The sequence below is a fragment of the Neovison vison genome, chromosome 10 (genome assembly GCF_020171115.1).
Source record: "Neovison vison isolate M4711 chromosome 10, ASM_NN_V1, whole genome shotgun sequence".
Taxonomy (NCBI): domain Eukaryota; kingdom Metazoa; phylum Chordata; class Mammalia; order Carnivora; family Mustelidae; genus Neogale; species Neogale vison.
The window spans coordinates 57,065,122-57,080,348 of NC_058100.1; the positions used below are offsets into that span (position 1 = coordinate 57,065,122).

Consider the following 15,227-nt stretch of genomic DNA (forward strand, 5'->3'; position numbering starts at 1 on the left):
ACAATTGTCTAAGGCAGTGATACCAGATGGGGCAAACAGGAGTCCAGTCAAAAATTTAAAAGGAAGATCTGGGCAACAAAACAGCCACAGGGGCTTTGAAAAAACTCTTATATGTTCCTGGCATGTAGAATGCTTTCTGCATGTTCAGGCCAATGTACTTACCCGGAAAAAAATGGAAAGGGCTCCAGTTGCTTACCTCTGCTCGACTCTGTAAGTAATAAGTGAAGGATAATGGAGATTTAGAAGTTCCTGATCTTTGAAAGGATGCCCTAACACATAGTTGCCCTGGGCAAAGGGTGGAAAACATACTGCCTTAAAACAATTAAAAAAAACTTTGTGGCTACTTAGCAGTGCTGACCCAGGAACAAACTTTATTCATCTAGGTAAAAGAAAAAGCCAGAAATTTTAAAAAGAAAGCCGGTCAAGACTTAAGTGTTTCCATACAACAATGATTTACAGACTAAAGATTCACTTCTAGAAAAGTCTTTAGACAAATAAGTGGTAACAAAACCAAAACAAAAGCAAAGTCACAAAAGTCCCAGGAGAGGGAGGTAAGATCTGATTTCAGAGTTACCACATTATATTACCAAAATGTCTACTTTTTATTAAAAAAAACTATCATATGCAAAGAAACGGGAAAAATTAGTAGAAACTACCCTGTGATAATTGGTCTTACTAGATAGAGACCTTAAAGTATCTATATTAAGTGTATTCATTGAATTAAAACATAATTAAGGAATGAAAAAATATAAAAATATATCTCACCAAATAGTATTAAAAAAAGAGGAAAAAAACAAATAGAAATTCTGTAGTTGAAAAGTGTAATAACTGAAATGAAAAATTCACTAGAGGGGCTCATGAGAAAATTGAAGAATCAGTGAACTAGAAGATAGGTCAGTGGTGATTTTCCAGTTAAGAATGGAGAAAAATGAATGGAGCCTTGGAAATCTGTGAGACACCATTAAGCATGCCACCATAAATAGACTTTCAGAAAATAAGGAAATAAGAGAAAGGGATAGAAAAATATTTAAAGGAAAAGTGGCCAGAAATCTTCCCACATTGTATGAAAAACATCATTTTACATACCCAAGAGGCTTAGTGAGCTCAAAGTAGGATAAACTCAAAGATATGGCACCTAAACACATCAGACTATTTAAAACCAAAGGCAGGGAGAGAATCTTGGAAAACAGCAAGAGAAAAGCAACTCAGCACAAAAGCAATCCTCCGTAAGATTAGCAATTTCTCATTAGAATCTGTGAAAGTTAGAAGGCAGTGAGATACATTCTATATGCTGAAAGGAAGATTGTCAAGAGAGTTTTGTATCCAGCACAACTGCCCAAGGGGGGGAAAAAAATGAGGAATTTAAGACATTCTCAGATAAACAAAAACGGAGCAAGTTCTTTTCTTAAAAACCTACCAAGCAAGAAATACTACAGACAGTCCTTCGGGCTGAAAGAAAAGGGTATAAGATAGTAATGTAAATCCATATAGAATAATAAAAAACACTGGGTATAGATAGTTATATTGGTATAATAAAAGATAGTTCAAATATTTATCTGTTCTAACTGATTTAAAAGGCAACTAAGGGGCACCTGGGTGGTTTGGTTGAGTGTCTGACTCTTGATTTCGGCTCAGGTCATGATCTCAGGGTCCTAAGATCAAGCCCTGTGATGGTTTCCACACTAGGCGGGAATCTGCTTAAGATTTTCTCTCCCTCTCTTTAACAATAACAGCAAAAAAGGCAACTAAGTAAAATAATTATAAAATTGTGTTCATACACTTATACCGTAAAATGATATAATACATATGTCCATATTAGCACAAAGGGCAGGGTCGGAGAGAAGAGCTATATTAGAGCAAAATTTGCACATAAATATTAAAATTAACTTAGTGATAATCTGAACTACATTTTTCAAAATTCACATGCTAATTATAATCCACAGAAAACCACTATAAAAATAATAAAAAACAGCAATAACAAACAAAAGAGTTATCCTGGGGGATTTCTGTTTAACACAAAAAATGCTAAGAGGAATATAGAACTAAAAAAGATGTAAGAGAAACAAATAAGCACAGTTGTAGGTATAAATCCTATCGTATAAATAATTATGTTAAATGTAAGTGGATTACACACTCCCAAGCTGTAGAGTTTGGTGGAATGGGTGAAAAAAACAGCCAACTACATACTGTTTATAAGATAAACTTTAGATTCAAAGACACAAATAGATTGTAAGTAAAAAGATGGAAAAAGACATTTCATGCAGACAGTAACCAAGGAGCTGGCATGGCTATATTTAAATCGAACAAAATAGACTGTAAGTAAAAATTGTTGCTAGAAACAAAGCAAACTGCTTTATAATGATAAAAGGGCCAGTTCAGCAGCAAGATAAAACAATTATAAATATACATACACTTGAACTATTTTGAAATATATAATTTATGGAATTGGAGGGAGAAAGAGACAATTAAACAAAAGTAGTTGGAGACTTTAGTACTCTACTGTCAGTAACTGACAGAACAACTGGAAAGAAGAGTAGCAAGTGTGTAGAAGATTGAAGCACAGTATCATCCTGATATAATGGACGCACATATAGTACACTCATGAACAGTATAGTATACCTTCTTTTCAAGCAAACATGGAACATTCTCCAGGATAAACCATATATTAGGTTATATAATAATGTTAATACATTTTAAAGGATTGAAATAATAAAACATACTTTCTGACTAAATGGAATTAAATTAGAAGTTAACAATAGTTAATTTAGGACATTGACAAATATTTGGTAATTTCTAAATAACCCTTTGGTCAAATTAAAAATAGGAAAATTAGAAAATATTTTGAAGTGAATATAAATAAAAATATCATATTAAAATCTGCGCTAGCAGGGGCACCTGGGTCTCTCACTTGGTGAAGTGTCTGCCTTTGGCTCAGGTCATGATCCCACAGTCCTGGTATCAAGCGCCATGTTGGTCTGTCTGCTTGTTGCGGAGCCTGGTTCTCCTTCTACCTCTGCCATTCCACCTAATTGCACTTGCTGTTTCTGTTAAATAAATAAATATGATCTTTAAACGAAAATGTAAAAAAGAATCTGTGCTAGCAGCTGAAGCAGTGCCTAGAAGAAATGTCAGTTTTGGACGCCTGGCTGGCTCAGTTAGTGGAGCATGTGACTCTTGAACTTGGGGTTGTAAATTTGAGCCCCATGTTGGATTTAGAGATTACTTAAAAATAAAATCTTAAAAAAATTAGAAGAGATGTCTGTCTTCAATTGTTTATATTAAAAAAGAGAGAGACTTCAATAATCTAAGCTCTCACCATAAAAAAATCTAAAAAAGAATAATAAAGCCAAAGACAAGCAGGAGGAGGAAATAATAGGGTGGAAATGAATGAAATAGTGAACAGAAAAATGATAGAGAAAACTATCAGTAAAACTAAAGTTGGTTCTTTGAGCAGCACCTTGGTGGCTCAGTCAGTTCAGCATCCAACTCTTTTTTTTTTTTTAATTATTTTTATTAACACATAATATATTACTTGCCCCAGAGTTACAGGTCTGTGAATCATCAGACTTACACACTTCACAGCATTCACCATATCACATGTCCTCCCCAATGTCCATAACCCAACCACCCTCTCCATACCCCAACTCCCCCCAGCAACCCTCAGTTTGTTTTATGAGATTAAGAGTCTCTTATGGTTTGTCTCCCTCCTGATCCCATCTTGTTAGCATCCAAATCTTGATTTTGGCTTAGGTCATAATCTCAAGTCCCACATGGGCTCCATGCTGAATGTGGAGCCTCCTTAGGATTCTCTCTCCCCTTCTCTCTCTGCCCCTCCTCCCCACTTGCACTATCTCTTTTAAAAAAAAAAAAAAAGAATAAAGAAGTTGGTTCTTTGAAAACAGCAACACAACTGGCACACCTTTAGGAAGACTAAGAAAAAAAGACACAGATCACTAAAATTGAGGGAGGGATGTCTAAGCAGTTTAGTTAATTAAGTTGTCCACCTCTTGATTTTGGCTTAGTTCATGATCTCAGGGTCTTGGGAACCAGCCCTGCATTGGGCTCTGTGCTTAGCATGGAGTCTGCTTGAGAATCTTTCTCTCCCTCTGCCCCTGCTTAACGTGCTCCCTGTCTAAATAAGTAAATAAAATCTTAAAAAAAAAAAAAAAAGAAAGAAGGGAAGTTACTGCTGACTGACCTTCAGAGATTAAAAAGATTACAGTAGAATACTCTGAAGAACTGCATCCATCTTAATGTAGATGAAGTGAATGAATTTTAGAGCATCACATATTACCAGAATTGACTCAGAGGAAGTATAAAACTTGAATAGACCTATGAAAAGGAAAGAAATTGAGTAACATAGTACTCCTACAAAGAAAGGCAGAGACCCAGATGGCTTCACTGGTAAATTTTATAAAACGATAAGAAATAATACTAGTGTTCATAAATTCTTCCCTGAGGAATTTTCAAAACCAGAGGCCCAAGATATCACATGGATAGAAAGACAGACTAGTATTTTTCATAGACTGATATTTTACTGACATTTTTACTGATATATTTTACTGATATTTTAAAATATTAGTATAGATGCAAATTCTTTGTACAAAATATTAGCAAAGCAAATTCAATGGTATATTTAAAAGATTATCACTATGACAGTGTGAGATTTATCCCAGGAGTAACCAGATTTGTTTAATATCCAAAAATCAATGAATGTAACATATCATATTAATAGAAAGAGTTTAAATCACACAGTCATTCCAATAAACATAGAAAAGGTATTTGACAAGATTCCATATCCGTTGATGATTAAAACTCTTAACAAGTAGCAGTAAACTTCCTCAACTTGATAGAAGATGTCTCTGAAAAACTACTAGGGAATATCATAGTTACTGGTGAAACACTGAATGCTGTTCCCCTACAAGTAGGAACAAGTCAAGGATGTTCACCTGACTTCTTTGGTTCATCACAGTAGTGGAGATTCTAGCTAGTACTGCTCGGGAAGAAAAGGAACCATAAGATAACCTGATTTGAAAGAAAACATTAAACTGTCTTTATTTGCAGGTGATGCCATCCCCTATATAGAAAATTTTAAGGAATCTTTAAAAAAAAATTAGAACTAACAATTAATTGTTCAGGTGGGCCACAGAATAAAATAACAGTATAAAAATTATCTTTCTAAACATGAACAATATATAGCCTAAAAATAAGATTCTATTCAGAATAACATCAAAAAGAATAAAATATTTAAGGAATACATTTGATAAAGTAAGTGCAAGACTTGTACACTGAACATGACAAAAATTTGCTGAGTGAAATTAAATCAGATATAAATAAATGCAGATATTTTTGTCATAGGTTGGATGACATAATATTGTAAGAGAATTCTCCTACAATTGAGTTATAGATTCAACTCAATCTGTGTAAAAATTCCAGCAGGCTTTTTCCCAGGAAATGATAAGCTGATCGAAAATTTATATGGAAATGCAAAGGACAGGAATTGCCAGAACAATCTTACAAAAGAACAAAGTTGGAGGATTTTTTTCTACTGAATTTCAAAATTTTAAAGCTACAGTTAGTTATGGGCTCCTGGTTGGCTCAGTTGTTCGAGCATACAAGTCTTGATCTTGGAGTTCTAAATCAGGTCTCTTGTTGGGTGTAGAAATGAACTTACAAACAAAATCTTAGGGGTGTCTGGGTGGCTCAGTTGGTTATGAATCTGTCTCTTGATTTTGGCTCAGGTCATGATCTCGAGGTCACATTCCCCATATCAGGCTCCTTGCTCAGCAGGGAATCTGCTTGAGATTATTTCTCCCTCTCCTTTTGTCTGCTCCCTGTAAATAAATCTTTTAAAAATAAATAAATGAAATCTTTTTTTCTTTTTTAAAGCTACAGTTATACAAGACGTTGTGCTGGCAGGACGTTGACATATATAGATCACTTGATTAGAATTATGAATCCAGTAGTCAGTTCATTTTCAACAAGAGTGCTGAAGCAGTTCAGTAGAGAAAAGGTTTGTTTTCACTTCTTGCTGGGACAACTGGATGCAGCTCCATCCCATGCAAAAAGATGAACTTTGACCTATGCTTCACATCATACAGAAAGAATAACTTAAAATTGATCATAGACCAAAATGTAAGAACTAAAACAAAACTACAAAAAAATAGAGGAAAAATCTTTAAGACCTTGGAATTGTCAAAGGTTTTTATGAGGTTATAAGAGAAAAAGATAAATTGGACATTATCAAAATCCCAAATTTCTATGCTTCAAAATGTACTGTTAAGAGATAAGAAAGACAAGCAACAGAACGGTTGAAAATACTTGTTAAAACTTTTTTTTTTAAATTGTATCCAAAATTTTCAAAGAACTCCTGTAAAGGAACTGGAACCGTCATGTATTACTAATGGAAATGTAAAATGGTACAGTCAGTTTGTCAGTTTCTTAAAAACACAAAGTTACCTCATGATGCAGTAATTAATACTTAGACATCTACCTGAGACCCAAATACATGCCCTCACAAAGACTCAAATGTGATTGTTCATAGCAGTATTAATTTTCATAACCAAACACTGGAAACCAATGTCCTTCACCTGGCCTGGTGAGTGGGTCGACAAAATGTGGAGTATCCATTTAATAGATAGTATTTAGCAATAAAAAAGAATGAACTATTGACATGTGTTAAAACATGGATGAACTTCAGAAACTTCATGTAAAGTGTAAGAAGCCATACATAGAAGCCATGTATTGTCTGAAAGGAATGTGTTGTAAGAAAAGGTAATAGAGAGAAAGTTAGATGTACTGATTGCCTAGGGCAGTGAGTGATAGGTAAATGGATCTTACTGGGCTGAGGAAACTGTTCCAAAACTGAGTTATGGCTATGGTTGCACCACTGGATAAAGTTACTAAAAATCATTGAATTGTATACTTAACAGTGAGTTGGTTTTATTATATGTTTTTTTTTTTTTTTAATTTTAAAGATTTATTTATTTATTTTACAGAGAGAGACAGCGATAGGAGGAACACAAGCGGGGGTGGGGGGGAGTGGGAGAAGGGGAAGCAGGCTTCCCGCTGATGCGGGGCTTGATCCCAGGACCCTGGGATCATGGCCCGAGCTGAAAGCAGACTTTTAGCAACTGAGCCACCCAGGCAACCCTGGTTTTATTATATGTTAAATGTGTCTCAAGAAAGTATTTTTAAAAAGCAAATGCAGGGAATTATATAGCATTATCTTTAACCAGAAGCCTAAAATGTTTATATCACCTTCTTTTAAAACAAGGTACATCTATACATTTGCAAGGATGTGTAAGATAAATGTAAGGGTACATTTTAAAATTTTCAGTTACTTTGAATGTTTAATACTCTGGTTTTAGAGCCAGGATCATTGGAAATACCAGTGGAACTCCCTTTCAGATTGAGGTTGGCATATGTGTATATACTTTTTATGCAGCCATATCTCCTAGATTGAAAACAGAAAACCTACTATAGCTTTCTTGTTTTTGAAAATCATAGCACTTAGTTTTCTGCTGTTATAGGTTTGATAATGTCCCTTCAACTTTTGATGAAAGGCACCAGAACCATTTAAAATGAGCTTTGCTTTCTGTTTCTTCATTTACTACATTTTTCTCTTTTTGTTTTGTTTTACTTTGTTTTAGATCACTGTGTCCACTACTATGATCTTCGTAACACTAAGCAGCCAATCATGGTATTCAAAGGACACCGAAAAGCAGTATCTTATGCAAAGTTTGTGAGTGGTGAGGAAATTGTTTCTGCGTGAGTATTACTCTCCTGAGGTTAAGCTTAATACAGAGCTCTGTCATCATGTACCAGTTTTATAATGTCACTGTGGGTATCTGTGAAGAGCAACACCATGGTATATGTACTTCTTCATAAATAGAAGATTTTAAAAATAATTCTCTAATTAAAATAAATGTATATTTTGGATTGTTTGCTCACTTTTTTATGCTTTTTATGAATAAAATCCTGATGTTGATAGTTTTTAATGCTTCAGCATTTGAACTTCAGTCTGGATTTCAGCCACTGATTCTCTGTAAGAGAAAAACAACATAGTTGATGGAATAGAATGAGAAGTATTTTATCTGTTAAAATCAGTGTGTTATTGGGTATTTACCTACATTACAGTATAGTAGTAGTATTTTTGGTTTTAGGTAATATTTGGTTGATTCTGTTACTTGATTTCCCTGTGGTTTCATGGTAAGTTTTAAATATGTTTTGGGAAAATAAGTAAATATGGCTTATACTTGACAGATATCCTTTGAGAAGCCTTCTGCACTAGAGAATTATAATGTAGGCTTTTAGTTGTCTTTTATTTTGTTTGAAGGTTAACAAGATGTCATCTCGATAAATAAACCTCAGTTGCCAAAGTCTTGTTGACAGGGTGTTTCTAACAAGCAGTCTCTTCTTTCTGTTAACCCATTTCATAGTTTTTATTTTATTCATTTTTAAAAGACTTTATTTACTTATTTGAAAGAGAGAGCACTAGCAGAGGGAGAGGGTGAAGTGGGCCCCTCGCTAGGCAGGGAGCCTGACACAGGGATCCATCCTGGGACCCTGAGATCATGACCTGAGTTGAAGACCAATGCTTAAGTGACTAAACTCCCCAGGCACCTCCTCTTTATTTTATAAACCCTAATAAATAACCATTCTTAATTTCTCTTTTTTTTGTATCTGTTACTTCTTTTCATGCTTCATGATACATTGCTTTCTTCTTTTCACTTTTTTTCCCCCAATTTAGTTTCTAATCTCTAATTTTAGGAGATTATTAATGCCAATGCTCTGGCATTAATAATCTCCTAAGATTAGAGATGCCAATGCCAATGCCAGTGCCTTGGCATTACTACTTGGTATCCCCCACCACATCTACCTCTATTCTGGTTGCTCTAGATAATAAGTTGGTAATTTGAATTGATTTAGCAAGGTAATTTGAACTGAATTACAAACAAGGGAAAAAAAGTGAGAACTGAGTTTTCCAAGGGAAACAAGGGAACTTAGGTAATTAGTTCACAAACTTAAATTAGTGTTAACAGATCAAAATGTTCCTGTCTTTAGGAATAACAATGGGCAGTATACAATTAAAATTTTATTCAGATTCAAATGTGGATGGTAGATTATATGGCAAAAATATTTTTCTTTAACTTCAGATTTATAAATGTTAAATCAGTTTGATTTCCAGTAGTTGAAATATATGTATACTTAATATTATAAAGTTAGGAAATTTTAATTGACCTTATTAATGTGGATATGTTTTTTGTATTTTTACTGATCTCTTGTCCTTCTTAAGTTTTATAAATCGTGATTTTCTTTTCTTGAATATGTTTGAGGTTTAGAAGTTTTTAGAATAAATTTATCCACGACTATATTTGGAAATGTTAAAAAGTAATATTAAAATATACATATATTGCCACAACGTGAATTCCTGGCCAATAAAAATATTACACAACTAAAGAAATATTAAATGCAACATTGTTGGGAAAAAAATTAAAACAACATAAATGTCTATTGAAAAAATGATGAGAAGCCATAGAGAAATATGTAAAGAGCTTGGAGTTTGGCCTCTGTAATTGTTTCAGACAGTTTCAGTCTTGGTTCTGCTGTTGACTAGCTATGGTACCTTGAAAATGTCCTTAACTTTCTCATGTTCAGTTGCCTCATCTCTAACCTGGAGGTAATAATAGTTATTATGTTGTGACTCTTTGTATGAAGTAATAAATGTAAAGGATTCAGCATGGTACCATATTCTGTGAATGTTACAGTAAGAGAAAAGATGACTTATTGTGTAGTCATAACAAAGATATCAAAATATGTTTATTTTACAGAAAAATTATAAACCAAATTATTGAATAAAGGCTAAGCAATTTGGGCGCCTGGGTGGCTCAGTGATTAAGTGGCTGCCTTCTGCTCAGGTCATGATCCCAGAATCCTGGAATCGAGGTCCACATCAGGCTCCTTGCTCAGTGGGAGGCCTGCTTCTCCCTCTCTCACTCCCCCTGCTTGTGTTCCCTCTCTCACTGTGTCTGTCTCTGTCAAATAAATAAATAAAATCTTTTAAAAAGGGGGGGGGATAAATTTACAACCTAATGTGTATGGTATGATTGGAATTTTGTAACAAAAACTAAAACATGGTTTTTATTCAAGTTCTAAAACTGGCTCTGTATGATAAGATTACCAACAGTCTTTACATTCAATTAATTTTTGACAAAGAATTGCATTTGCCTATTATTTCAGTAAATAAATTACTTTATATAGACTATTCCAGTCATTCATTATGTTCCACCTCTGTAGATACAACTAAGCTGTCACAATAGGTTAAGTTTAGTATACCAATGCAATTCAGTAGTTGAAAAGTTAATCAAGTCAAGTGGGATAGAGTGTATCCCTGAAATTAAACACAACTCCCAATGGGACTCTTGTTATTTGGTGGTGGTGATGTGATAGTATTGATGAGTAATGTTTACTAGTAAGCACTTCCTACATGCCCAGGGACTATTAGAAACATTTTAAATGAATTAGTTTTCATGTCCTATAGAATTTATCTAATTCAGTAATGTAGGAATCACTCTATTTCACAAATAACTAATGAACAAAATGGAGGTTGAAGAGGCTATATAATTTTCCCAAGGCCAAAAGCAAATTAATGGTATATTGAACATTATAACTCAGAAAATCTGGCTCCATATTCTGCATCCTAAGGCACCAAACTGGATTGCCTCTAATTAGTAGGGATGAATTTCAGACCATGAAATCTTAATTGCATTCTCATTTTTTGTGTTTACCTCAGCTCAACAGATAGCCAGCTAAAGCTGTGGAATGTAGGGAAACCATACTGTCTACGTTCCTTCAAGGGTCACATCAATGAAAAAAATTTTGTAGGCCTTGCTTCCAATGGTGATTATATAGCTTGTGGTAAGTAAAACCATCTTTTCCTGAACTTTTTAACAGGAATTTGTCCCTGAAATTGCATTCAACGAACATATCCTATATACCTAGTTAGGAAGTGATCTGTACATCCAGAAAGTAGCATACTGAATTCTTCTGGGATTGTGCTGAAATAAGCATTAGTCCTTCCCTCCTTTAGTGAGCACAAACCCCTACTGCGTGAAATAGCACAAGATTGTTAAATATGTTTTATTGTTCTTTGTAACATAATTTCTATTGATACTGTGTAAAAGAAAACATTAATTTCTGCTGATGTCCTAATTTCAGAGACATTATTTGTCTTCCTAAGCTTGATACTCATTTTCCCATACAGAGCATTCCCTTCGTTAAGCAGTTTGTTTAGATTATCCTGATCTGGTATTCTAGGGCTTTTGTTGTTGGTAATTTATACAACTTTACATCAGAAGTAGAAAAATCAAATTAGGTAATGTTCAAATGCTTAATACACCTACTGTCTAATATGTGAACTTTCATCAGTTCTTTTCAAATGACTTGACCTTTATTTAGTAAAGTTGTATATATAATGTAAACCCTGCCAAAGCAAATCTCTTGTCATTTTACTTGATAGGCTACTCAAAAATATAGTTTTCCTTATAGACCAGTTATGTATTAGAGTGGTGTCTTTATTAGGGAATGGGACATGAATTTTGTAGGTTATTAAAAATCTGCCTTTGTAAGTACTATAATCCCCCCCCCAGAAATCTTTCTAAGTGTCATGTAAGATTCACACTGTAATAACAAATTTCTGTCTTCTTTAAACCTCTGCTATAAATGCAATTTTGGCAGTAATTTTAACCTTACAGTTATCAATGTTGTTAAATCATTTACCAGTTATTATTACTTTAGATTAGTAAAGTATAGCTTTTTTCCTATGATTCTTTTTCTCACATGATTCCCAAGAAATCCTGTGCTCTGGTCTTTCAGATTCAACCATAAAAGTTTTGTCTTTGAGCTTAAACATTAATTAATAATTACCTTATGAATGTGACATCCTAATTCTGAATTCTCCCATTCTAAAAAATTATTTATTTAAACATTTTTTTTCAGGAAGTGAGAACAACTCTCTTTATTTGTACTATAAAGGACTTTCTAAGACTTTGCTAACTTTTAAGTTTGATACGGTCAAAAGTGTTCTGGATAAAGACCGAAAAGAAGATGATACAAATGAATTTGTTAGTGCTGTGTGCTGGAGGGCCCTGCCAGATGGGGTAAGTGTTCGTGTCAGTTTTTCCTTCTTGATGTCTCATAGAACACTTTCTGTCTATGTATTCACATCTGGATTTTTTTAAGTTTAAAATAAAAATTGGTATGTGATACAAATTTTCTTTTTTGCTTAGTATTGCATCATCAAAGTAAATAAGCATTTTAGGTAGTAATTGAAATATCACTAATGGAACAGCATCACACTGATAAAATGTCTCTCCTGTGTGCCCATAGCATATTGTACATACCTCTGTTTTAGCATTATCACATTGTCTATTTATATCTCTTCTATAAGACTGGAAATTTCTAGAGTACATACTGTGTCTCATTTTTCCTAATGATCATTTGCAGTATATACTCTAAACATTTAGCAGAATCTGGTATTGTCTTAGCAAGAAAAAAATTGGATGTAGGTAAAGGAGAGTGCCCTATATGTACACCTAATTAAATATTATTTCAGGGCAGAATTGCTGTCTATAAATGCACTTATATAAGAATATTTAAAAACATTTAATTTCTTAATAAGAAAGTTGTACTTCTAAACTGCAAAAAAAAAAGTTTTCTTAAACTTTTCACTTATTTTAAAGGATAAGCTTTCTCATAAGCTATACGAAACAGTAGTTCTTTTTATTATCTTGATTTTTATAAACAGTCATTCACTAATGTCATCTTCTTGAAAAAAACAGCTCTTTATGTGCTTACTTGGTTGTTTTTATTTTTGGACCAAAAAATTCTTCCTTGATGGGTGCTTTGAGAATTCTGAGTTGCTGATACTGTTTAACTTTAATTAGCTATATTCCATTTCTATCTTATTTAAAGTTTTGTTAATCAACTTCTAGTTTTGGCATTGGTAGACTAGGTGATTTCTACTAACCTTCCCTGTAAATAGAACTAGAAAAGTTGGACCAAGTATATTTATTTTAAAAACAACAACATAAACCTGTTCAAAGACTTTGGAATGTAAATAAGATAGAAAAGAATTAATGGCATAGGAATGGAAACCCAGCTTTGGGGTATGCTTTTCCTCTGGGAGCCTTTGGCACTCTTGGTAGGATGGCTGAGAACACTTATGGCAGCTTTACAGGGGGACACGTATTAGAATTTAGTGGTCACTACTACGTGGGTGAACTTACTTTGGTTTAGGGCTCCAAAAAGGGCTGTAGTCAGGGTAAACCAGTAGAAGATAAACTCTTAAAATGATTGCAACTCCAGATCATATCAGTCCTTTAAATTGAAATGATCCTGTATGGCTAGTTGAACTTAAATCCTCTTTGAAAGAAGATCTAAAAAAGATCATCTGGGAATTTATTTTGTTTTAAATTGCAAATACAGTAACTAAGTCACAGTAAATAACAGATAGACATAGGAAAAGGCAAAATGTTGTGAAAAAATTTAGCCTAAACAGTGGACAACAGGAACAAAAACACAGCAGCCCTGGATATCAGAATTATCAAATGTAGCTTAAAAATAACTGTGCTGACAAGATAAAAGATAAGATAGAAAATTTCAACTGGGAAGTAAAAAATAATAATTCCCCAAATTAAGAACTCAGTGGATGGATTGTATGGAGGTAAAGAGAGTCAATGAACTTTCAGTATGTTAGAAGAAAATATACAGAAGGAAGCATGGAGAGAAAAATAGGATGAAAAAAATACAGAAAAGAAATGAAGGATGCAGTAAGAAAGTTTAATATATTCAATAGAAGACCTTAAAAGGAGAGAAAAAAAATAATACAACTGAAGCAAATATTAGAAGAATTATCTTTGAGAACTTTACAAAATTAATGAAAGACATCAAGGCAGAGATTCATTAAGCCCTTATACCCCAAAGAGTAAATTTACAATGTGAGTAGAGATTTAATATTATATTTGGACCATGAAGAGACTTAAGTATGCCTGAAACTCTGACCTTGGATCTGCTTTCTCATGGTAGTACTTCGTGAAAATGTGCTGAGTAAGGGACAAACATGGAATGTTATTGCTAGCAGCTAGTTATCTCTTAAATTTACTATGAAACTCCATCTGTACTATTGCACATGGACTTAGAGAAATGTGAGTTGGCATATCAGCTTTACATCTATCCAAAGTGAGCAATATAAGACTGACAGGAAACCAAGGCACATCTCTGTATCTAGAACCCCATGTACCCTATCTGTCCTTAGCAACTATGCATACTCTTTGTGTGGGTTCAGGAGAGATGCAAGAGGCTATGCATGTGTATAGTTGCTTGCCCTTCTGATGAGTTTGAAGATCTTGTGCATGCTGAATTTCCTATCCTATATACCTCTATAAAGCTGACTAACCTACTGGAAGACTAAAGCTAATTGTGTCTGGTCCTGTGACCCCTGCTGGTGGTAGGACAGCCACACCTTGATACACCGTAATCAAACTATAGAAAATAAAATGCAAAGGGAGTTTTTTTCCCATGTATTTATTCGTCAGAGAGAGAGAAAGAGAGAACACAAACAGGGATAGCAGCAGGCAGGAGAAGCAAACTCCGTGCTGAGCAAGGAGCCTGATGTGGGACTTGATTCCAGGACCCAGGATTATGACCTGAGTCAAAAGCAGACGCTTAACTGACTGAGCCACCCAGGCGTCCCACAAAGGGAAATCATTAAAAGAAGGCAGAGAAAAAGTCACTGCCCAGAAGACCATCAATTAGACTGATAGCCAGTTTTTTCATGAAGCAATAGAAACCAGAGGTGGTGGAACCAGATCTTTACTGTGTAAAGGGAAATACCTGCTGGTCTATATGAAAATAGAAATCTCTCAAGACAAAAGCAAAATGAAGACATTTTTAGATAAATAATAACGAAGAATTTGCACTAGTAGACCTATAGTAAAGAAAACCTGAAAAGATATTTTTAAGGCAGAAGGAAAAGATGCAGAACCTAAAGATGAAAGTCACAGATGTCAAAAGGAATGGAAAAAGGTGAAGGAGTGGAAATGGCAAAAAGGAATAGAAGTGGTAATATGTAGTAAATCTAAATGCATATTGACTTTGTAAAGCAGTGATACCTTGTTGGATTTAATAGGCACATAGAATTAAGTATTTGATAGTAATAAGCCAGA

General features: G+C 34.1%; 1 protein-coding gene across 4 annotated transcripts in view; it reads left to right on the forward strand.

Moving 5' to 3' along the window:
• The window catches only part of COP1 (COP1 E3 ubiquitin ligase), a 244,292-nt gene that overhangs the window by 177,392 nt on the left and 51,673 nt on the right, over positions 1–15,227 (forward strand). For all 4 annotated transcript variants that reach the window (XM_044267354.1, XM_044267355.1, XM_044267357.1 and 1 more), the window contains exons 16-18: positions 7,653–7,770; positions 10,796–10,920; positions 12,001–12,161. In XM_044267354.1, coding sequence (XP_044123289.1) covers positions 7,653–7,770; positions 10,796–10,920; positions 12,001–12,161 — 404 coding nt within the window. The remainder of the gene's footprint in view (positions 1–7,652; positions 7,771–10,795; positions 10,921–12,000; positions 12,162–15,227) is intronic.